Genomic DNA, 22,166 nt, shown 5'->3' on the forward strand with positions numbered 1-22,166 from the left:
CTACGAGTTTAAAGACATGAGAATTTATGAGCAGCATGCATCTCTATAGTATATTCACACAACTTGTTTATGATCCAGGAATGGCATTGTGATGTATAAATAGTAAAATAAAGAAGGGAGAATTGAGACAATGCAAAAACCTAAAATGGGATGACATCCACCGAGCCTGTATTTTAATGTCCGTTGTGCCCTTTGAACGCCGAGTAAGAATGCAGGTAAGTTAAGAATCCATTTCGTTCACGTCATGGCTTCTTGTTGTTCATGTACAACAGGTCGCTCTCCTTGTGGTCCTCACGCGCCTCCTCGACGAGCTTGTCTATGCCCTTTGCCTTGAGGGCGCCCTGCACCGTGTCAGCGTTCCGAGGGGACAAGAAGATGATTTAACTAAAGGCTCAACATACCTTGAGGCATACTTGGTATTCCTTGAACAGGGCATCGCACTTGTCCTTGGTTTGGGATGTTGTTGTGCTGCGCTTCAGAAACTCTGAAAACGAAATGGTCAGCATTGTAAAGGCTTCTTCTCGTGGACGCGCGGCCACATGCACAGCTGCACTCACCCTCGCTATACCACTTAAGGAAGCAAGTGTCATATTTTCTAGAGTACCATTGTCAGTATTTGGCGGCCGAGGCGGAAATCCTTGTCGTCTGTTTGACTTTGGGGAGATGCATGGCGTACTCCTTCACCTCGTTGCACTCAGGTGCCAAAGAGGCAGACATTGTGCTATAGCGTCCAAAACGGTACAATGACAAGGAAAGGTCGCTAGCAAGACGACAGGACGTAACGTTATGCTGAGCGGCGCGGCGGCGGATTTGATGTGAGAAGCGTGTAATGAGAATCGAGACTGATATAAATGATCGTTTTGGCAGATGGCCGAATTAAGTACACTGCGACAGGGCGGACTGAAGGCAACTAGCGGGGCTCTGGGGGCCAGATGGCCTCGTGGTTCTGGAAGGTGCGCCGAGTGGCGGCTTTTGCCAGCCTGTGTGCCAGCGCCAAAGCTTTGCACCCGCAGCATCCGCTAAGCTTCGCGGTTGAATTGCCAGCTTTTGACCTCAGCCTTGCGAAGCATTAAGTAATGTACGTCGTACGACCTCGTAGGAAGAAATATCCCATATTCCGATATTGAGGGATCAATTGGGTTCTTGTATCTGTCGTTCTTTTCCTATTATCAGATAGCGAACTGACTCCGCCTTTAGTCGCCCCGTCCTCCCTCTACCACGGCCCGTTTCTTTATCGTTTTTCTGTACTGCCAGCTGCACATCAAATCGAAGGTCAAGGATGCCTATTGACTCTCTTAGAGTCTCCTCTCCTAGCTGTCCTTGCACTTCATTGTACCGCACCGGCCCTTCCAGTCTCGTTTTTCTAAACCCAGCTGCTAAAATATCAAACACTCCAAGCAGGCGCCTAGAAGGATTCTCAAAACGATCCCAGTAAAAGGGATCTCAAAGACACGTCGTACAAGAAACGCTACCGAAGATGACAGCAGAAGATGTAAGAGCAAAGGTACGCAAAACAAGAGCGGCGGGTTCGTGTTTGGTGTTGTAAAGGAGAAACACACATTGATACCATCACAGTGAAATCAGCCCAGCTACTGTACGTGCAAACGAGAAGCATGAGTGCACTGGGCATGAAGTAAACTGTATCTTTAATAATAAGTGGGATACACGTTTATGATAAATATGGACGAAAACACATGATAGTAGAAAGTACAGGATGCAAGAAGTGAGGACGAAAGAAAAACGAAAAGCACATTAGACAACGGAGAGAAAAGCAGTAAAACCAGCAGAAAGACAACCTGTCTCCCCGGCGCCTCCCGGAAAACAAGACATAAAAAGTTGCGACTGAGACAAAGGGCACACGATTGGTAAGACTTAGGCATACGTATCGATTACATGCCGTCAAACTCGCCACCCAGGTCATCCTCATCCAGGTCGCCGTCTTGTATCTCCTTCGCCATCTCACGCTCGCGCTCTCGTGCCTCCTGAGCATTCTTCAGCTCTAACCGGTGCTGATTCATGGGGAAGCGCATCGCCTAAGGAAGACAACGTCGTTAGTCACTTTGTCTTGACAATGTGAAATAAATTAGGGGGTGACACCTTACCTTGACGCTCTCGTCGTGCAGAGCGAGACATGCCCGGATACGGTCATGGAAGGCCTCGCCCGGCTCGCGTGTGGCGTACACGTCACCAACGTCCTTGCTCTTCATGAAGCCGTGTTCGCGGTCGAGTGTGGCCTCGATCACGCCATCTCGGATGGCCTTGGCAACAATGTACTCTGCAGACTCCTCGCTACCTAGGTGCAGCCGGATGCATATGTCGCGCAAAGAAATGCGGCTGTACGACAGCGACATCATGCGGATGCCCGTCTTGATGACGTTCTGGCGTAGGCGGAGGATCAGCGAGTAGGTGCCGTCCTTGCGGAACGTGTCGGCGTGGTCGGCAATGGTCGTCTCAAAGTCCTCCAAGTTGCCGACGCGCACAGCCTGCACCAGCAGGAAGTACGGGTGCAGCGCCTGCTCCAGAGTGGCCTGCCGGAAAATGGCGCGGTCGGGAATGTCACCCATGAGGAGCTCCACGACAAGCAGCAGCTTGGTCGCCGTCTGAGAGAACCCAACAGCCGAGGGGCTTGAAGGCGCCTTCCGCGTAGCAGCGGTCAGGTGCTCGTGGGCTTCGGTGTAGTTCAGCTGGATGGCACGGATGCGTCCCAGGTAGTACAGGAACCGGGCAACCTGGTTGTTAGCCGCGTTCTCCGGGAACTGAGTGTGGGACACCAATAGGTCGGCCTGAGCAATGTTTGACGTCGATAGGTAATTCCGCAGAAGAAGCACAATGACAGCGGCTTGCGTATCGACATCCTTGCGCAGAACAGCGGTACGGAGCGCGGCCAGCAGAGCAGGGCGGATAGCGATGACGGGCGACTGCGGCGAGGGTGGCAGAGGGGCAAGCTGCTCGCTGAACAGGGAGTAGTAGAAATACACTTTGGCAGCGAGCGAGTCGAGCGTGCGCCGGTTCAGAGTGTGGATGCGCTCAGTCAGGACGCGTGCAAAATTGTAGCCACGTTGCTGCTGCTTAGCGTCGTACAGGTGAACGAGGATCAGGATGCCGAGGAAGATATCGATCTCGGGGATGATGTCCTTCTTGGGTGTGGTAGTAGCGGATGGCGGCGGCGTGCCAGACGCACCATTCTTAGTCGGGGTTGCTGCCGAAGCAGGTGTGTCGACCTCCATCTCTGTACCGTTTGGCCGCCGGCCGAGCGGAAGGTTCTCCCGGCCGAGGGCGGCCAGCAGCTGCTTTGCGGGTGCGGAGTTCGCCGGGAAGGTCTCCGAAATGACGCGTGCCAAAATATCGGGGGTCAGGCGCTTGCGGAGGGATGAGATGGAGCGCATCGCGCGAAGGGAGAAGCGAGCATCGAAAAGGGCGACGGCGCGATCGAGCAGAGCGAAGTTGCTCTTGATATCTAATGAACCAGAGTGGTTAGTCACAGCAAACAATGTGCGAGGTGCGAGGTCCTTGGGTGTTGCTCAAGAGCGCAACGCAGCCACGAGAACCAAGGTCCAGGCAATGGCTTCGGAACGTACCTGCAGATGTTTGAACAGCAGGGTCAACCTTGACGACATCCTTCTCTTCGGCAGAGGCGTCGCCGTCTGCCATTGCCACATCGCCATCCTCGCCCTGCTGCTTGCCGGCTCCTTTTGATGGTGCTACGACGACGGTGGCCTCGCCATCGCCGCCCTTTCCGGGCTTCTTCTTGCCCTTGAGCGTGGCGTCGTCCTTCATCTCAACATCCTTGTTGTTACGGATGCCACCATTCTCAACAGGCTCCTTGCCGTTGCCACGAGGTGTTTTGCCCGGCATGGCGAGGAAGTGTGTATGTGTTGGGGCTGGAACGGCGGGTTCGTAGCAGCTCGGCTTATCTTGTCGGAAAAGCGCGTCAAGATGCGGCTTGGGAATAGCAGAAAGCGTAAAAGACGCAGGAGAGGAGGGGGAGATTAGCTTCTCCGTTTGTAGTTGCAAAAGTGGCGTCGGTGCGCTGTGGGCTTGTTCGCTCGATGCGGCTGTTTGCGTCTATGTCCTTGAGAATCCCGTCTAATGGGGGTCTGCTTCTGTTATGCTAATGATGATGACGAAGGGTTCGGTGAAGCACAGGTGCGACGGATGAGCTAAATGGTGATCAAAGCAAAATCGCTGGCCGTTGTGAGGGGTGGTGATGAGGAGGGAGACCGATGGGCAAGGGGAGTGTGATGATGGAAGACAGCAATGAGGATACGCGGCTGAGGCAGCGAGAGAGGCGAAAGAAAGCTTTGTCCGTGGTTAGCCTGAAAAAGACTGTGACGGAACCTTTTGGGTACTGTCGAACCCAGCAACGTAGAAATAGCTGTAGGCTGTGATACGCAGTCGCAGTTTGGGGTTGTTGTGCTGCTGCAGCAAGGCAAAATGCAGGAAAAATGAAGCTGTAAAGTGTAGCTTTCAAAATAATCGTGATCCAAACAGGTCACATATGGTCACTGGGAAAGAAGCAGGACGAAAAGTGGAAGGTGCATTGGGTGTTGGAACAGCGGAGCTTGGGAAGTCTCGAGGAATCGCAGAAGGTGGTGGAAAGGTCGCATGGACGTATCTTAAGATAGCCAAACACAGGGCAAGACCATGCCTGGACAGCAAACAAAGCCCTGGGAGGGTTCCATCGCGCTACAAAATACAGGGGAAACAATGCGCACGCTGTCACGCTCTAGCGCTATGCACCTGCCGGAGCAACGCACACTCGCTATTTTTTGGGGCGAAGGGATCTGTGGGCACGTATTGGCTACCACTGTCGTTGCAGGCATGTTACAGCTACCCACTTCCTGCCGGAACGCCTTCTGGCCCAATTCACTCGCGTGACGTTAGTCCATGGCTGCCTTCTGGCTGAAGGCGTCGCGGACTTCTACACAATAGTTAGCTGATTTGGCAGGATTATTCATCCATGTCATTGTCGCTTCAATCACGCCCACCAAACAAACGCACTTCCAATAGTGATTGGCATGACGCGATTAACCTCTGCCGCTGTGCCGGAGTCAATTTTGTCGTTTAAAGATCTGGTAAATAGTGAAAATATTCACCGCGATGCGATATGCTTTGCGATGGTTTCTTTCCTGCCCAACAATTTCCTTTACGTGTCACAATATCATGCCTTGCGAAAATCGAAGCTAGGAATGCACAAATTGCCCTGTGCCGGCATATGAAGCGGTTGGCATACTGGAACTGCTGGATGTGAGTGGGCCGACATATCAGTGTTTCAATGGAACACACGTGACCTACATTGACTTCGTCGACATTGGATTTACTTCAAGCTCTGGGTCAGGTTTGTAGCGTCTTCCATTGTTTTCTTAAAGAGGTACCGATGTCCACGTTAGAAATGCACAGAAAATAATTAAGCAATACAGATAAAAGAAAGGCAATGGCAATACTGCGTGCGCCGTGGCTTCGACCACATTCTTTGTTAACAATTGGCGTTTCCCATCCCTGATAAACATACTCCGTAGATTTTTTTTTTTAAAAAAAAAGAGAACGGAAATAAAACGCCCCCTGCCCTTCTGAAAAATCGCAAAAGAACAAATTCACAAAGGCCCTCTTCACGGGTCGTTCTTTGTGGCCGACGTGACCTTGGCGGCCTGGATGACGCTCATTTTGGTGATCCAAGCCATCGAAGGCTGCACCTTGCGGACAGTGCGCAGCTCGTCCGACGAGTAGCCGGGGATGCGGATGTTGTACGTGCGCTCCAGCACCAGCTGCAAATCGCGGATCTCGAGTACCTTAGACCCGCGTTCCTTGGCGTTCCGGCACGCGGAGTGCAGCACATTGTCCACAAACGAGTCGGCCAGGTTCAGAACCGACTTCTTCATGTTAGTATGAATGGAATGTGACGTAAAAATCAATGGACAGTGAAATGTGAGGAAAAGAGAAGACATACCTCTTCAACCTCCGGCTGCAGCAGATTGCCTTCGTGGCCCTCAGCCGTACCACCGCACACCTGGCGGACTAGCTCATCGAGACGCTTCTTGTTTAGCACGCGCTCGCCCTCACCGTCGATTTGGATGGCGGGCACCTTGGCGATCGCGGCCTGTCCGAGGACACCGCCGACCACACCGCCACCGCCGGTCAGCGTCGGACGGCCGGGCACAAGGCCACCGCCGAGAGAAACGGGTTGAGGCATCTGCGCGGCCTTCTCAGACAACTGCTTGGTGATATTCTGGCGTGACTCGCCTAGCTTTGAGTTAATGCGGGCTGCTTCTTGCGTAGCGCTCGTTGGAATGTTCTGACCTCCAGCACCACTGTTCGCTGCTGCTGCTGCGGCGGCGGCGGCGGCGGCGGCTTGCTGTTGCTGTTGGTTCATAGCAGCCTGTTGCTGCTGCATCGACTGATTTTGTGCTTGGTTGTTTTGCTGCTGAGGTGTGGCCGCGCTGTTGTTGCCGCCGCCAGGAGTGGCAGCGCCCGAACCAGGGGTAGCTCCATTCGCGGATGCAACCGGCGGGGTGGATACTGCTCCGTTGTTGATCGAAGCAGCGCGCCTTTTATTCGCTTCCTCGATGGCTTTCTGGTGCGACAGCGCCCTGGGGGGGGCATTCACTGGTGTGGCAACGTGCGGGGTCTGCGGCACACGGCTAGCAGCTGCCGCGGCCGATGCAGGTGTCGGCGTGCCAGCCGTCGGCGGACCGCCTGCTTTGTTGGCAGCCGCTGCAGCGGTGTTGATGGGTGTAGGAGGGGGATGCACGGGAGTTTGAACGGGCGGCTTGGGCGGCTGCTTCGGCGCGCCCTGCATGGCGGCGGCAGGAATGACTGGCGGGGGAATCGGTGTTTGTTGGACGCTCCCCGGTGCCGGCTTGTTCGCCCCTCCTGCGACATTGTTGTTATTGCTGTTGATAGCCATATTGGTGTTGCCCGTGCCCTGTCGCGCTCCAGCTGCAATCGATTCCTTTTTGGCGGCTTCAATAGCGCCGTTGATGTTGGCTTGTGAGCTCTGCATGTTCGTGGCCTCTGTCTTGGCGTTTTTCTGTTGTCCTGCTGGTTGCTGCGCTGCCGCTCCTGCCTGTTGTGTCGATAGTGGCTGCTGTTGACCGCCTGCGGCACCGCCCGCCGCTTGTTGTTGCATCATTTTTTGCTGCATGTACACTTTCGTCTGCTCTTGCTGTTTACGATACGCGGCCACAAAGCGCGTCGAGTCGTCCAGTAGCTTTTGAAGCATATCGCGGCGATCCTTGTAAGCCTTTGCATCCTCGGGCGTGATCTGGTTGTTGGCGGAGCGCATTTTGAAACTGGCGTCGAGCTTATTGACGTTGCTGCGCGCCATTTCGATCTGTGTCAGTGACATACCAAGCTTCTTACGCACATCTTCCTGCCACTTCGCTGCAACCTCTGGAGGTTTGTCGGCAAGCGCCGGTGGGGGGAGGTAAGTAAGCAAACTGAGATTTTGCAGCACATTGTCCGAAAATTTCGTGGGCTGCTGCGGCCGTTGCTGCTGTTGTGGTCCTGCAGCACCAGCCTGTGCTTGCTGTTGAGGTCCGGCAGGCGGCGACCCTGCTGCGCCGGGTCTTGCCGCAGCACCGGCATTGCCAGCCGCCGCACTTGCTGCTCTGGCCTGGCCTTGCTGCTGCTGGAGCTGCTGCTGTTGCGCCTGAGCCTGAGCCTGAGCCTGAGCCTGAGCCTGAGCCTGAGCCTGAGCCTGAGCCTGAGCCTGAGCCTGAGCCTGAGCCTGAGCCTGAGCCTGAGCCTGAGCCTGAGCCTGCGCCTGCGCTTGATTTGATGCTTGGCCTTGAGCAGACTGTGCCTGCTGCATTTGTTGCGCAGCTGCCTGTCCGTCGCCTTGCGGTGATTGTTGGCCTTGCTGCTGCTGCTGCTGCTGCTGCTGCTGCTTAAGCAACATCTGCTGTCTCTGTAATGCCGCCATGCGACGCTCGCGAATCTTGCGCGCCAAAACCGGCGTGAACTCCTGGATCTTCCTCCGAGCAGTCTCTCGCTCGCTGGAGCCCTCGGGGTTGCTCTCCAGGGTTGCCCATAGCACGCGAAGACCATTCTCGTATTTGCCACGTTCCTGGGGCGTCAATTCTTTAATAGTGCGCATCTGCTCGGGCCGATACATGATGGGCTGCTGCTGCTGTTGCTGGGACGATGATTGCTGCATCGGTACACTGGAGGCACCGGGGGTGCCGGCGCCGGTCTGTTGCGGAGTGCCTTGGTTCATCGTAGGTGCAATGGATGGTATATTCGAAGAATGGAAGGAGGAACTGATAAACAAAACTTGTACTCTGTGGTCGTATAGCTAATGTCACTGATGACAAAGTTCTGGGTCGCAAGGGTAGTGTTGCAATTCGTGCGCAGGTTTGCAACCGGTATGAGCAAAAACGAAGCTCGAACCGTTTCGCAGCTTGGATATCCGGAAGTGTTCAGTTAGACCAGACAATGAGAAAAGCAAGAATCTATTATTGACTGAACTGGTCATCGGTAAATTAGAAACGGATGGCGATGGATGTCGAGGTTGGAAACGCGGTCGCCGTTCGTTGTCTCGCAGCCTTTCCATTTCGAGCGCTAGAAAATACATGCGCCACACACCAGCCACATCATATTATGTCGGGTACATGCATATATGCACATATCGTCCTTTGATGTTGACACCACTCTTTGAATTTGTATTCCTTTTTTGATACGTCAATATGTCAGATATTTCTTTCGCCAAGAAAAATTTGTAAATATCAACATCTTCGGTTATTTACAGTTTTTTTAGAGTCTCGTACGTTTCTGGGTTGATTTTGTGCTGTGCGGGCATTTAATTCAATCAGTTCGACATACAACTACCACCAGAGGACAGTTTGTTTGAATGAAGAAGCAAACACGTTTTGGGTAATTTAAAAACAGGCTATCTAAAAGTCCGTAACGTCCAGTGGCCAAGTAACAACGCAGTGTCCGAGGACGCCGTATCCCAATTCTATGAGGTATCTTTGCATCATGAACATGAATTAGAAGAGAAAGTGAGATAGAGAGGCGAAAGAAATGAACAAATGGGTAAGGACGAGAAAAAGAGCCCTGAGAAATGGAACAAGTTGAGAAAGGGGAAACGAAGGACCCATTTGTCGAAGAAGGACAAAACCCAATAATGCTACAAACTCAAATGCAAGGGACAACTCCGTCACATCAAAAATGACATAGAATGGCGGCCACCCAGCACGCAGCATGTATCAAAGCCGAAAATTAGCCCAAGTCAAAAGAAGTGTTGGAGGAAAAGCGAGGAGAGGAAAGATAAAGATAGAACACATGTCAGTGGTAGTATTTATGCTTCCAGCACAAAACTGTCTGCTCGAGATAAAGGTAGCAAGGAAGAAATAGGAAAAATGGAAATAGACAGTTGATAAACGATAAGGGAGGTAGGAGAAGATGGTCACGAGATTAAACATGATTGCTATTGCTGTTCAAACGGGCATATTGCGACGCGGAGCTCAGATGAAGGCCAATTTGGGGACGTGAAATAGCAATGCGCCCGTTCTCTCTCTTTGGAGTCAGTCGGATATTTTTCGCCGACAGCAGTTGACCAGAGTGTGGAATAATCATGGGGAATCGACCTCCATGCTGATGTATTCCAGAGTGTAGTATGGGAGCTCCCGCGCTAGTGTTTCACCATCTCGAGTCAACTCCTTGACGTCGTCTTCGTTATCGCTCGTATCTGGCTCTTCGAGCTCATCAATTCGAGGCGGAGGAGGATCTTGAAACTGTAGGCTGTGGCGGTCGCCGATGCGGCGTCGAAGGCGACGGGCACTCGAGCCGACCTCACTTTCATCGAGCATTGCCATGAGGTCTTCATTGTCCGTGTCGCTGCCAATGCTCTCACTTATTGTTCGTTTGCTTATGCTTCCAGAGGTCATACGACGCCGACGCCTCTCAGCACGTTGCTTGAGGCGGAAGAGATTGTGAGCATTCTCGTCAAAATCAGATCCATCCTCTTCGTCCTCGTCAATCAGTGCTTCTTCGTCTGAATCGTTTCGAAATGAGAATCCTCGGAGACCACTCATGACGCTTCGATCAATTTCGGGAAGGCGGGACAGGCGAGCAGAGGACCGCCGACGCTGTGCCCTGCCCGCGTTAAGCTTTCCGCTTCGGTTATGATTTGGGTCTGGTGTTCTTTCACGCTCCGACTCCGCCTCCTCGATTTCGTATGGCAAAATGACCTGGATACGGCCGTTATCGCTGTCGAAGTCGCTGATTTCCTCGATGACCAAGGCTGCCTCAACAACAAGCAGGCGTGTCGAAAATTGCGTTGCATTACCGCCAAAAGAGGGGCGTCTTGTTTCGCTAGATTTTACTCTGCCTTCTCCAGGCGTGTATGCTGGAGAAGCTGAGCCGCTCGTTCGGCCCGCCCGCCTTCGGAGAGGTGCTGGTCGTGACGTTATTGGTGGACTTGACAATTCTGCCGAGCTCGACGATTTCGAGATGCTGCCGCTGGTTACCGAATCGGAGTCGGAGTCCGACTGATCCTCGTCGTCATCGCCGTCCGCATCATCGGCATCCTCAACTTTAGTAGTCAGATTGTGACCAATGGTGCCGTTAATGGAAGAGCCGGCCAAGTGTGGTAATTGCTTGTCCGGCCGGGCCGAGGACGCCCGGAATGAGAGTTCGTTTGTTTTGTTTGTGCTAACAGCTTTTGGAGTTATGGAAGCGCGAGGACCCAGGCCATTGGGCCCAGGGTATCGCGGTGACGATGAGATCGCGTGGTGTATGCTGTGAGGTTGATTGTGAGGCCCGGTAGCAGGTTGCCGGCCACTAGGAGAAGCCACACTTGGTGTTTCCGGCGGTGAGACTAGATCCATTGTGCGAGACATTATAAGACCGGATTGGGCGGATAAGATATGATCACCAATATCGGCGACGACTTCAAAGACGGGAGACGATGGGCTGACTTGGCCGGCCGGGCACTGTGAAGGATCCGAATGCCGTCTCGTGGGCAAGAACTAAAACAGGCCCTTCGGAGGTCAGGAACCCTTTGCTCTTTCCAATGTCCTCCTGCTCGAGTTCCGAGAAGTCGAGTAGCTGTATGCGATAAAGTAAGAATCAAAAATGCCTTTGTGTGCTGAGATTCTTTCCGGTATCGCCTTTTGGTCCTGTGTAGAGATATTTTGACACCACTTTCTGGACTGGGAGCCAACCATAAATTATCTCAAGGTATGGGATCACCGCTTATCACGACTGATGTGGGGGGATTTTGTGAATTTTTGTGTGTGCTCGTGTGCAAATATGCATATAACCTGCCGTTGGCTTTATGCAGTGGCAGAGACGACAATGCTGGAGGTGAGGGTGTTGTAGAGGCCGGCGTTGCTCGACAAGGCAAGACTTGGGGAGAGCGAGAAAAGAGGGCAAGAAGTGAGATAGTTTCGTCCAAAGAACAAAAAAAAAAGATAAACGAAAATGAAATGCGAAGAAATCAGGGATCCAGCACCCGAAGTTTGAGCCTCCAACAAGCCGAAAGTATTGAGCTCTGGTTGGTTGTCATGATATATTTAGTGCCAAGTATGAATGCAGGATTTCGCGCAGCAAGAACATACCGGGGCAGGATGAATAAGAAAGGGAAGTTGTAGGAACGGACAAAAACGACCTCAGTACCTAAGCAGACTCAAAGGAGACTCACTCTCGGAGACAAGGCGAGCAGCAGAGAATGAGGCGCATTGCACTAGGGAAGACAATGGAAGGAAACATAAGTATTTAAAAGCAAAGGGAGTGCAAGGGTCGAGTTTGAACGAAAGCCGTCAGGTTGCGTTATGGGTGGGCAAGGAAGGCAAGATGCGTTTTTGGAAGATGGGCGGCGACGGGGGTGGACGTAGATGTGGGTGCGGACTTGGGAACAAAAGCGAACAGGCTTGCAGATGTCAGATCTGAGCCGTGCATTGTTGAGTGGTCAGTTCTTGTTTGCGAAATTTTGGGCATTGGGGTGGCTCGTGTTGACGAGTACACCGGTTGATGTTGTGCGCGCTGCAATCCACAGGTATTCTGCAACTACTGCAACTGACGCAACCGGTGTTGTTGATCCTGGGACAAGGACATTGAAGACAGCCAGCTATCACGGCGGGTGAGTGGACACAAACACAGGAGAAGGGCAAGTTGACTGGCTCGTGCCGGCCGCTTCTGATGGAGGGGGAAGCTGCAGACCAGCCCGAAGGAATGGTGGAGGGGTGAGAGGGGGGGAAGCAGAAGGCGAGTTGATGCAAGTTGTAAGCACGTTAGACACGGCGCCACGGAACGTGAGCGAGGGCGATTGAGTGTGCTACGCTGGGGGCAAAAATAAAATAAAAATAAAAATAGACGCAGCAAGTACAGGACTAGTTGCTGAATCAATAAATGATTATGGAGGAATTGTATTTTTTCTTACCTGGCGAGTTGTGAGAAAATACGGAGGCTGAGCGGCAGTTGACAATCTGAGAGTGCCACGCAGAGTAGAGTAAGCTGGTTAACGGGATGTTGCAAATGAGACTAAACGGATTGGGATGCCAATGGGATTGTGACGCCTTTCGCGTTGCCGTGTGCTCTGACGGTCCGGGACAAGTGCGAGGGAGACAGTAACAGAGTGACAATAAACATGAAATACAGCTGGGATAGGCTGCAAGTATCGATATGGGGAGTTTGTAATGATTTGCAACAGGCAAGGCAGGAAAGACAAGATAGCGAGGGAACTAAGGATGGGCAATGGGCTATGCCACATGGGAAGGGGAAAAGCATCTGCGACTTACATTTTTCAACTGCAACGAAGTGCAGCAAGAAAAGCCCCAATCTTTCGTCTACTAGGACGTCTGAGATCCAATGCAGATTGGGACCTCATCGAGAGTCAAGATGAATTTTGCAACTGTTCTTTTGTTGTGCCCGACTCGGCACGGACGATAAGGACATAAATGCAATGACAATGCTGGTAGACATGGAGGATGAGTTGAGGGCCTCAACTTGAGGTGGAACCTTATCCACCGTTCAACGATAGAGTCCACTGTATGCCGTATTAGAGCGGCTGCATCATGAACCACGCGCGGGCCCGTAGCTGGCACAGAAAAATGGGCCAAGGAAGGACTGGAAGGCGATTTGGGCAGCAATGCCCATGAAATAGACCCGCTGGCGTGTCGGAACGGATAGGTTGCCCTCGTTTTTCGCCTCCCGGCCACGTTTCGGCGATGCTTTAATTTGATGCCTGAACAGACACAAGGGACTGGAAGAGATGGATAGATTGGTCGCGGACGATTGAAACAGGAAGAACAGGGAAGCTGAAAGAAGGACGATTTAGAAGCGATTGGCAGGAGAGGGGCGAGGCGAAGGCAAGAAGCCACGAGCGGGTGCGGCTGTAGTTGACGACGTGGACGCCGTGCTGGACGTGTTCTGGCCTAACGGCAAGGCTGCGAGTTGTGGAGATGGAGAGAAACAAGTAGATAGGTACAAAGGAGAAAGGGAGATGATGAGAACAAAAATTCGGGGAGGGTGTCTACGTCGGCATTTGTGACAGTCGTCGCTTCCAATTTAAGAAACATGTATTACCGTACGACGTACTCTCATAGCGTCAACGAGGCCAACGGTGCCTTCTTCTTCGGGAAGTGCCTTGTTAAAGATAAGTGGAAAGAACGAGTTAGGGCGTTGCTTGGTCTTCCATAAGAGACAAGGCAAGCGAGGCAAGGAAGGAACGAGATCTCCAAAGCTAGTATTGCAATATTGAATACTGCGCAAGATAATGAAACCAGCTTTTTGGATCGCCAAGTCTTCGTGGGCGGGCAATGTGCTGTAGCAGTCACTTTCTGTCTTTTTTTATCCTTTATTTTATTATTTTTGGCGGCGGCTTCTGCGGTAAGAAAAGCGAAAACTAAGGAAGGAGTGACTGGCGGAAGTCGACGCTAGTTCGGGATTGGGCAAGAAAGTGCAAGCGACCAACCGTCTTTCTCGAGAAACAACGAAAAGAGAAAGAGCGACGCCGAGAACACTGTGTTGTGAGGGTTGATAGACCCCGCTTGCGTGCATGCCTCGAATCGCTCGGGCAGTTGGGAAGTGAAGTTCGCAGAAGAAGGCGGTCAGCCATGGACTGGTTCTCGAAAAGTGGAGAAGTCAATACACCTCTGAGGACGAGGGATGTGCGCATCATTGGACAATGCGGGGCAGCCAGTGGCTTTTTGGCTGGCATTATGCCGTATTTACTTCGCAGCCAGCCCGGAGTGCAAATTGGCAGCGCGTCAAACCGCGTCACACATCGTCAACATCTAGCATATCAAAGAACATGACAAAACTATAGCCTCAATTGAGCAACAAGACACGCAAAGAACAAAATTTTAAAAATGTCGCATCTTATGGTCCATCTGGACCAGATCTCGGTGTCCTGCCAAGGCATACGCAGCCTGCCGTAAGTGAAAAAGGCGTTTTTTTATTTGTTCTCTCGATATTTGTTGACTAGATTGTTTGCTCCCGTGCTATTGTGCACTACTTTTGTAATAATTTTGCTGACGCTCAGACGGCTTTGCTTGCAAAGATTTCCGCCGCCGAAGGTGTTTACGAACGCGCTTCTCTACAACGACGACATCACCAGCCTCATCCGCGACACAGAGGCGCATGAGCGGGCACTCTTTTCGGTACCGGCACCACTTCCGGCAGCCAAGACGACGCCGGCGGAGGCACCCTCTACGGCCGTGTCTGGGGCTGGCGATTCTGGGGCAGGAGTCGCGGCATCGTCCTCCAAGCGGCGCCAGACTGTCTTCAATGTAGCAGCCGGCGAAGTTACAACGGGCCCGCCGTCGGCACGGCCAAGTGCTGCACCGCGGCGGCAGACAGCTGTAGCGGCCGTACTGGGCGGAGACCTCCATGCACAGATCGGGCGGAGAACTGGTGGCGGTGGCGGTGGCGGCGGTGACGTCGACGTCAACATTCTTCTCAAGGGTGCCGAGAAGCTGTGCACAGTGTACGCGCTGCCTGGTGCGCTGGAACGGATCCCTGTTCTGCGTCAGAAGCACGCACAGCAGACGAGCACGCTCACCTACTACGAGGCCAAAGTGGCGGAGCAAGCACAGCGGCTTGAGGGTATGAACCACGACCGACGGGGCGGCGAAGGGGAATTCGACGGCGACAACGACATGTCCATGGCAGCCGCTGCACCAGCGGCTGCCGACGGACTGACGGACGACGATCTCCGGCACGAAGAATATGAGATTCGGGAACTTGAACGCAAAAAAAAAGAGCTTCAGGAGCGGCTACGTGCTATGGACAAAGACCTAGGCGGCCTGCTCAACATGTGAGGCGGGGAAAGCGGGAATATGAAATATGAATATGAAATGCGGAATACCGAGAGATACATGACGAAGAGAAGGAACAAACACCTGCCGCTCGGCACAACGGGCATCCCCGCCTTTACGCGTTCTTCTTGGCGCGCAGGAACTCGCCCACAAAAGTCTGGACGTCCTGGGCACCGCCGACTTCGACGCTGTCGTTGATGATAAAGTGCGGGACGCCGTGCACGCCGTGCTGAAAGGCCTCGCTGACCTCAGCGTCGACCTCAGTGCCGCCCTTGTCGCTGCTGAGCCAGTCGCGAACCGTCGCAGCGTCAAGGCCGCCACGCTCAGCCGCAGCTGCCAGGTCGTCATGCGACGTGATGTCGCCGCCCTCCTCGAAGTAGGAGCGGAACAGGCTGGACACGACCGAGTCTTCCTTGTCGGCACCCTGGGCTTTGGCGAGTTGGATGATGCGGTGGGCGTCACGGGTGTTGCCAACCTTGCCCTCATGCGTGAAGTTGATGCCCTCGGCGGCGCCCATGGCCCGCATACGGGCATTGAGGTCCTCGGCGCGGTCGGCACCGAACTTTTGGGCCAAGCGCTGTTTGGTCGGGACGCTAGTCTTTGGGGCGTTGGGGTCGAGGTAGAAGGGCTGCCAGGACACGTCAAAGCGGTCGTCAGCGCCGCCGGGGACAGTCTTTTTGTAGACGTCGATGGCCTTTTCGAGGCGCTTCTTGCCGAGATAGCACTAACTTGTTAGCAGTCCGTTCGGTCTCGTGTTATGCCCTATGGGTGGCTTGTGCAGCAACTTGGGGTATCGAAAAATAAAGGCAGAACGACTCTTACGAAGGGACAGACAACGTCCGAGATGATCTTGACGTTGATGGTCGACATGGTTGCGATGAAGTGATGAAGTGATGATGTGGTGATGCTTTGATAGGTGCTGGGCTGCTTGGTAATGCGTGTATATGCAGAGAGGACAAAACAAAAAGCAACAATCGACACTGTTAAGTATCAATATATTTTAAGGTCCCTCCCCAAAAGCTCTGGTCCCTTGGTGTGGTCGTCCTGCCCTCGTCGGCAACTAAATATGACGCCACTGGTGGTGCACCGCTGAAACAGGCAAACTAACTCCACCGCTACCTCTAGCAAAAGCTCGGAGAGAGTCCAAAGAAATACATCGGGAAGTCATTGCCGCTCGTGGTTGGCCGGTGCCCTTTAGGCGACAGTGTCACTAAATAAAGCGACTTTTACAGCCAAAACCCCTGCGACCAAATGCTCTTCCGGAGCCCTTTTTGTCTAATTTTGCGCGATTCTCTTAACACACTTACCAATCAATTTCGGCCGAAGCGTCAAAACACCTGCAGACGGGAAAACCATGGAATCACTGACGGGAGTATGGAGTAGTATTTTAGTGCATTCGGGTACCCTTCAATTTTGAATTTATAACAACTATATACACTGTCTTGATGTGCATCGTCTTCTAGTCTAGTAGTATTGTAGGATGTCTGTCTATGGTAATACGGCTCATCCCGCAGCGTAAGATTCTGGACCTTCTGCAACCATGTCTGGCGAATGCGAGTGAGATTAGGGAAAGAGGCCGGCAGCTTGGTCATAGTCGAACCTTGAACAAGCTTGTTGAAAAAAAAATGGTCCGATGTTAGTCTTCTTCATTTCTTTACCGAGTCTGATCGACCTTGAGATCGAGCCGAATTCGAGCGAGGCCTGCAGGATTGTCAGTGCCTGCCGCAGCCGCAGCAGTCACCTGCCACGAGGCGTTTTTTTGGCCTTGTCGTTAGGCATTGCAAGGACTGCTTTGTACTGTGGGCTCTGTGTTACGCCCAATTTCGGAGGAGGACATTGTTCCGGCACGTCGTTCGTCGTACGTAGCGTCGGGTTCTGGCTTCTTGTTTCGGGACTTCTTGGTAAATGCGCTTAACTCGGATCGTAGCGACGGCAGGCTTCTTCAAGACGCTGCCGCGATGCTCTGGACGTGACACCGGCAGCCCTGCTATTACTGCTTCGGCGTCGTCGCGACGGCGGCCGCCAATAGTCACCCCGCAGCGTGGGCCGTGAAGCATGCTTGTTGTCTTCCGTAGCTGTTGCTTCGTCGACCTCCTCCTCGTTGCCGTCTCCTGTTCCTAGTACAGGGAGCCGTGCACTGTATTGTACGTGCCGGTCCCAGTTTGCGAGCGTCAGGTAGGGGCTCCGCAAGAAGCTGCGCAGCTCGTGCAAGAAGTGGCGCGTATGATCGCGGCGGCTGCGGAAGAAGCCTTGCAGCAGCTCCTCGGCCTGGCCGGCGCTGTTCTGCAGATCGATGCTCTGCAGGATGGCCACAATATACTCGAGGAGGAACTCGACGTTGTTTGTGCGGCGGGAGGATCGGGAGGATCGGGAGGATCGGGAGGATGGAGTGTGGGGTCGCTCGTCGCGTTGGCCTTGCGCCCCCCGGTCCACCCAAAACACCTGTAGCTCGCGGCGCAAAAAGGCGCGCGCACGCGACACGAGGTCCGGGTCCTGCGCAAACAGCTGCGGAGTGAGCTCGCGGTAGTACCGCGAGTGGCGATTGGCGCCGACGTGTCGGGCGAAGAGACCGAGACGGTAGACATGACGACGGCGCTCGAGGGCGGCTTCCGGGGACGGAGAAGAGGTATAGGACGAGGAGGATGACGTAGCGGGTGGAGGACGGCGACGAGGTCGAGTTCGCGGTGGTCGGGCGTCCGCCGACAAGGACAAGGGTGTTTGGGTCGAGACCGATTCCGAGGCTGCCGCCTCTGCCCCCGAACTGCTCTCGGCCTGCTTTGGCACAGAGAAAGTCTTGGTGAGGTCATCTCCATACTGCACAGCGTCCACAGCAGCCTTACATAGAGGGCAAGACGGGTTGTGCTGTAACAGCCAACTGATGAGGCAGAGAAAGTCATAGTCGCGGTGGCCGCAGGGCTGCGCGACACAGGGTTCGGCGATGGTATCGAGGCAGATTACACAGCGGTCGATCGACGAGGACGGCGAGGAAGGGGTGCTGGTCGTGGTGGCAGACGCTGTTGCCGGCCTTGCTTCGAGCGTCACCTTGGATCTCTCCTCACCAGATTCTATCATGGACAGCCCGCTCTCCGCTTCAGCGTCCATGGCGTCATAAAGTCAGCAGCCATGTGTGTGTTGTCGGCGGGAGAGTGGACATTCCGAAAAGGTGGTGACGGCGGAGTGTGAAGGCGTTGTCGAGAAGAAGTGTTGGCAAGAGGTTAACAAGGCTGTGAACAACAGAGGCAAAATCGACCAATATTAGCGAGGTTCGCCACCTATAAGCGCACGTGATAGGTGTTGGTAGACAGCGACTGGCTAGGCCATTTACACTAGGGCAAGTACCATAACCCCACAGCGGTGACTTCCAGGACCGCGACAATCATAGAAAGGAGGATATTGAACTGGGACAGGACGATCTGATCTGCAAAACAAATAAGCAGAGGGCACAATTGAATCTGAGAAAATCCACAAAAATCGCAAGACAAGACGGAATATTGTTTTATGAGTGAGCGGCAATAACAACGCATCCTTTTATTGTTTTATTTTCATAACAGCCATACCCTACAGAGCGGCTAATCATACAAATGCACTTGCGTCCTGACTCTGGTGCCAGTCCGCACACCTGTCCTACATTCGTCCCCTAAATCTTGTCACAGCTAAAACCAGCGTCGATCCGCTCCGTCTTATTTCAAACACCACCGTGTTGCTTATGAGCACTTCGTGACAGTGACGACAACAGAGGAGGCAGTCGCAGAAGCGGCGTTGCCGGCGGCGGCAGTAACACCGCTGCCCAGGCCCAGGGCGTTGTTGAAGGCATCGGCAGCAGCCTGGTTCTGTGTCGTGGCCACCGCGGCAGCCGAAGCAGCCGTGCACGAGGCCTGAACGTCGGCAGCGGCGTTGCAGGAGGAGCCGAGGCGCTGGCAGATGAAGCCGGCAATGACGGCAATGTTCAGGGCCGAGCCGTGGTTGAAGTCGGTCTGGTCCTCAGCAATGAAAGCCTCGGTGTTGCGGCCGTCGAGACCAGACTCGAAGAGAATCGTCGGGGCACCGCACGAGCCAAAGTCAAGGGCGGCGCGGCGCTGAGGACGGGAGCGGCGCAGGGGCGACTGGCGCTTACCGACAAGGGCGCTGGCCTCGGCGGCGGCCACGGTCGAGACCACGGTGCTACACGAGGAGCCGGCAGCTGTGGCAGCAGCGGCAGTCACAGTGGCAATAACGGTGCGGGTGGTGCCGGCGCAGGCGGCCTCAGATGAGGTAGCAGCGGTACCGGCGGCGGCAGTCGCACCAGCCGCACCAGCCGTACCAGTCGCAACAGCCAGCTTAGCCAGGTCGATGTCAGTGGCACTGATAACACCAGTGCCGGTGATGGTGGGCGTGATGCCGGCGACAGCGGCACTGATCTCGGCCTCGCTGGCGTCGAGCACCAGCAGGTTCTCCGAGAAAATACAGCCGGGCTCATCGTTCTCGGTATCGCACGTGTTGCCAGCGGCCGTCGGGTCGCCCACCTTGCCGGGGGCAAAGGTACCACTCTCCAGAGCCAGCAGCGGGTCGGCACCAATGGCGGCAAGCTGCTTGGCCAGGGCGAGTGTGATGCCCTTGTTGACAGTCGCAGCGTTGGCACTGGCGGGGTCCTGGTGTTGCGAGACAGCCTGGATCTCGGGGTTGGCGGCCGTCTCATTGCAGATCACGCTGGCCAGGCCGACAGAGCCCGTGTTGCGCTCAATGGCACGGTACAGCAGAGCACCAGCCATGCCGGGGATGTCGCCCGCGGCCTTGGCGTTGGTGAATGCCTGGTCGGCCGTGGCCTGCTGCAGACAGTCGAGGTTGGTAACGGAGCCGGCACCGGCAGCGGCAGCAGCGTTGCCCAGAAGCCCGAAGACGGGATCCTGGATCTTCTGGGGATTGTTGGTGCTGAGCGATGCGCGCACAAGGTCGAGGAAACGGTTGTGCGAGTGCTCTTGAGGCACCTCACGAAGGCGAAGAACGTCGCCCTCGGCAGAGGCCAGGCCGAGGCTGGCAACCAGGACAGCAGCGGAGTACTTCATTTTGAAAAGAGAGGTGGATCGATGTACAAGAAACAAAAGATGTATAAACCAGGATGGGTACAGATTTAGAAATACGTGTTCGAAAACGAACTCGTGATGTCAAGGAACGAAGTGAAGAGGTTGAAAAACAAGAGGACCGGCCGGTAGTTGGTTGCAAGAGTTTGGGTTTCAAAGGAGTGAAAATGAAAGTAAACGGTTCGCAGAACCTGTTGTAGAAAAGAAAGAACAGAGACAGACTGAAGTTGGACACGATGGAAAAGATTGTGAGCGTGATAAGAAAGGGCAAAAAAAGAAAAGACGAGACGAAAACACGAGGGAGATCATGACTTAAGTAGATCGCCGCAAGCGCCCATCACCAAACAGGCTTGGCGGAACAAGAACAGGAGACAGACAGACGACATTGTCTGAACAATCCGGCAGGCCGGGGAGCAGGGACGCAGGGCAGGCAGTGCGTGCCTGTCAACCAGGGTTTCGTCCTGTGTCTCTGCTGTCTCCTGGGCCATCCTGGCCGTCGCCCTGGGTCGCGAGAGACGGATCAGGAGGGATCCGTCTTGGGTGCCAGAGACTCAGATCGTCCTCACATCGTCGTCCATCAAAGGTCTGGCCTGTCAAACTCTGTCGCCGTCAATGCGGGCCCTGTCCCAGGACGCTCGCTTCATCGGAGGGTGTGGTGTGGTCGCTGCACCGGACGGGGTTGGTCTGTTGTCGGTCAATTATGTGGGAATGTGAGGATTGACGTTGGGGTGAGGAGTGACTCGCGCCCGACAAAGCAAGAACGAACGGAAGCGCCTGCCTGATGTGTGAAACGTCGACGTCGGTCTCTTCTTTCCGCTTGCAGTCCTGACGCACCTCCTTGACATGCTGTGCTCCAGACTGTCGGACCCTCTCATGAGCTTATCTGCATTGGGCGACGAGATGTAACGCTGTCAACCGTCTGTGCCAGAAGACTCGTGGGAGAACTAATGTGGCCAAGAAACTTCACAAAGAATAGAGCACAAACACAACACGAAAAAAAAAAAATGGTAAAACGGGGTTGCGACAATCGAGACGTTCCAAGAGAGCCCCCGGTTTGCGAAGAAAGAGCGACCAGGGTTGGAAACCCGTGCCCAGTCGAGCCTTCCTTGCGTTGCTGAACTGTCGACGCACTAATTGAGTCGTAAGAGGCGACGACATCTTCGTGTTTGTAGACGCTCTTATTCCAAAACGATGTTTTCTGCTCCCACACGCTCGTCTTTCTATTTCTTTTCCTCCTTCTCTTCGCTTTCCGTCTTACGTTTTCATGTCGTCCAATACCAATTGCACTTCGCAATGACGTCTACATCGTGGCTGATCGTTTATTAGTGGTCTTTGTCTCTCGTTTGTGTTATAAGGCATTTTTGTTTCTATTATTTCCAGGCCACCATACGTCGTGACACGCCGTACTGTTTACAGTTTACCCAGCGATTTCATCATCCCCCGTTCTTAGTTGCTGGATTGGGCTGTGTTTTGACGAGGGTGCCGCCTGGCTCGTGTCAGATTCCAATGCCACTCGGGTCCATAGACGCAGAGACAGATGCGATTCACTGCAAAATCACGACGTCCTCTTCTCCTTTAAACCCACATCGAGCGCATCGGCGCATAACCAACCCCTGACGGTCGTCATTGGGTTTGAGACGCGCAGACGGATCTTCGGATCGCCAAGCTACTCAGGAGGCGGCCTGTTCCAACCAGGTTGTAGTTATCAACGGCAAGAGACTACTCCATACAATGGCCTCCTTACAAACACCGTCGTCTCGAGTCATAGTTCATGTTGCACCCTTGAACGCTTACGTCGACAAGAGTCCAGCCCCAAAGATCGCCCCGCGCATACCAGACAACAGCCGTC

At 53.9% G+C, this 22,166-nt stretch overlaps 6 protein-coding genes across 6 annotated transcripts; 1 reads left to right on the forward strand and 5 right to left on the reverse strand.

The window, feature by feature from the left end:
- Nucleotides 1-1,889: 1,889 nt before the first annotated feature.
- On the reverse strand, nt 1,890-3,855 carry SPSK_00471 (26S proteasome regulatory subunit N3; the record flags this gene model as incomplete). The annotated part of the gene is made up of 3 exons (XM_016727440.1): nt 1,890-2,033; nt 2,103-3,457; nt 3,579-3,855. 3 exons carry the CDS (start codon nt 3,853-3,855, stop codon nt 1,890-1,892), a joined length of 1,776 nt encoding a protein of 591 aa, XP_016582683.1.
- Nucleotides 3,856-5,609: 1,754 nt separating this feature from the next.
- Nucleotides 5,610-8,215, reverse strand: SPSK_00428 (uncharacterized protein; the record flags this gene model as incomplete). Its single annotated transcript, XM_016727397.1, has 2 exons — nt 5,610-5,873; nt 5,948-8,215. 2 exons carry the CDS (start codon nt 8,213-8,215, stop codon nt 5,610-5,612), a joined length of 2,532 nt encoding a protein of 843 aa, XP_016582684.1.
- A 1,357-nt stretch (nt 8,216-9,572) lies between these two features.
- Nucleotides 9,573-10,829, reverse strand: SPSK_00541 (uncharacterized protein; the record flags this gene model as incomplete). Its single annotated transcript, XM_016727507.1, has 1 exon — nt 9,573-10,829. One exon carries the CDS (start codon nt 10,827-10,829, stop codon nt 9,573-9,575), a length of 1,257 nt encoding a protein of 418 aa, XP_016582685.1.
- A 3,483-nt stretch (nt 10,830-14,312) lies between these two features.
- SPSK_00494 (uncharacterized protein) lies at nt 14,313-15,996 on the forward strand (the record flags this gene model as incomplete). The annotated part of the gene is made up of 3 exons (XM_016727462.1): nt 14,313-14,377; nt 14,504-15,259; nt 15,330-15,996. 3 exons carry the CDS (start codon nt 14,313-14,315, stop codon nt 15,994-15,996), a joined length of 1,488 nt encoding a protein of 495 aa, XP_016582686.1.
- Nucleotides 15,997-17,171: 1,175 nt separating this feature from the next.
- On the reverse strand, nt 17,172-18,362 carry SPSK_00547 (uncharacterized protein; the record flags this gene model as incomplete). Its single annotated transcript, XM_016727513.1, has 1 exon — nt 17,172-18,362. One exon carries the CDS (start codon nt 18,360-18,362, stop codon nt 17,172-17,174), a length of 1,191 nt encoding a protein of 396 aa, XP_016582687.1.
- Nucleotides 18,363-18,964: 602 nt separating this feature from the next.
- Nucleotides 18,965-20,302, reverse strand: SPSK_00535 (uncharacterized protein; the record flags this gene model as incomplete). Its single annotated transcript, XM_016727501.1, has 1 exon — nt 18,965-20,302. The coding sequence occupies one exon, from the start codon at nt 20,300-20,302 to the stop codon at nt 18,965-18,967; it is 1,338 nt and encodes a 445-aa protein (XP_016582688.1).
- Nucleotides 20,303-22,166: the final 1,864 nt, after the last annotated feature.

This window comes from Sporothrix schenckii, assembly GCF_000961545.1.
Source record: "Sporothrix schenckii 1099-18 chromosome Unknown Cont49, whole genome shotgun sequence".
NCBI lineage: Eukaryota > Fungi > Ascomycota > Sordariomycetes > Ophiostomatales > Ophiostomataceae > Sporothrix > Sporothrix schenckii.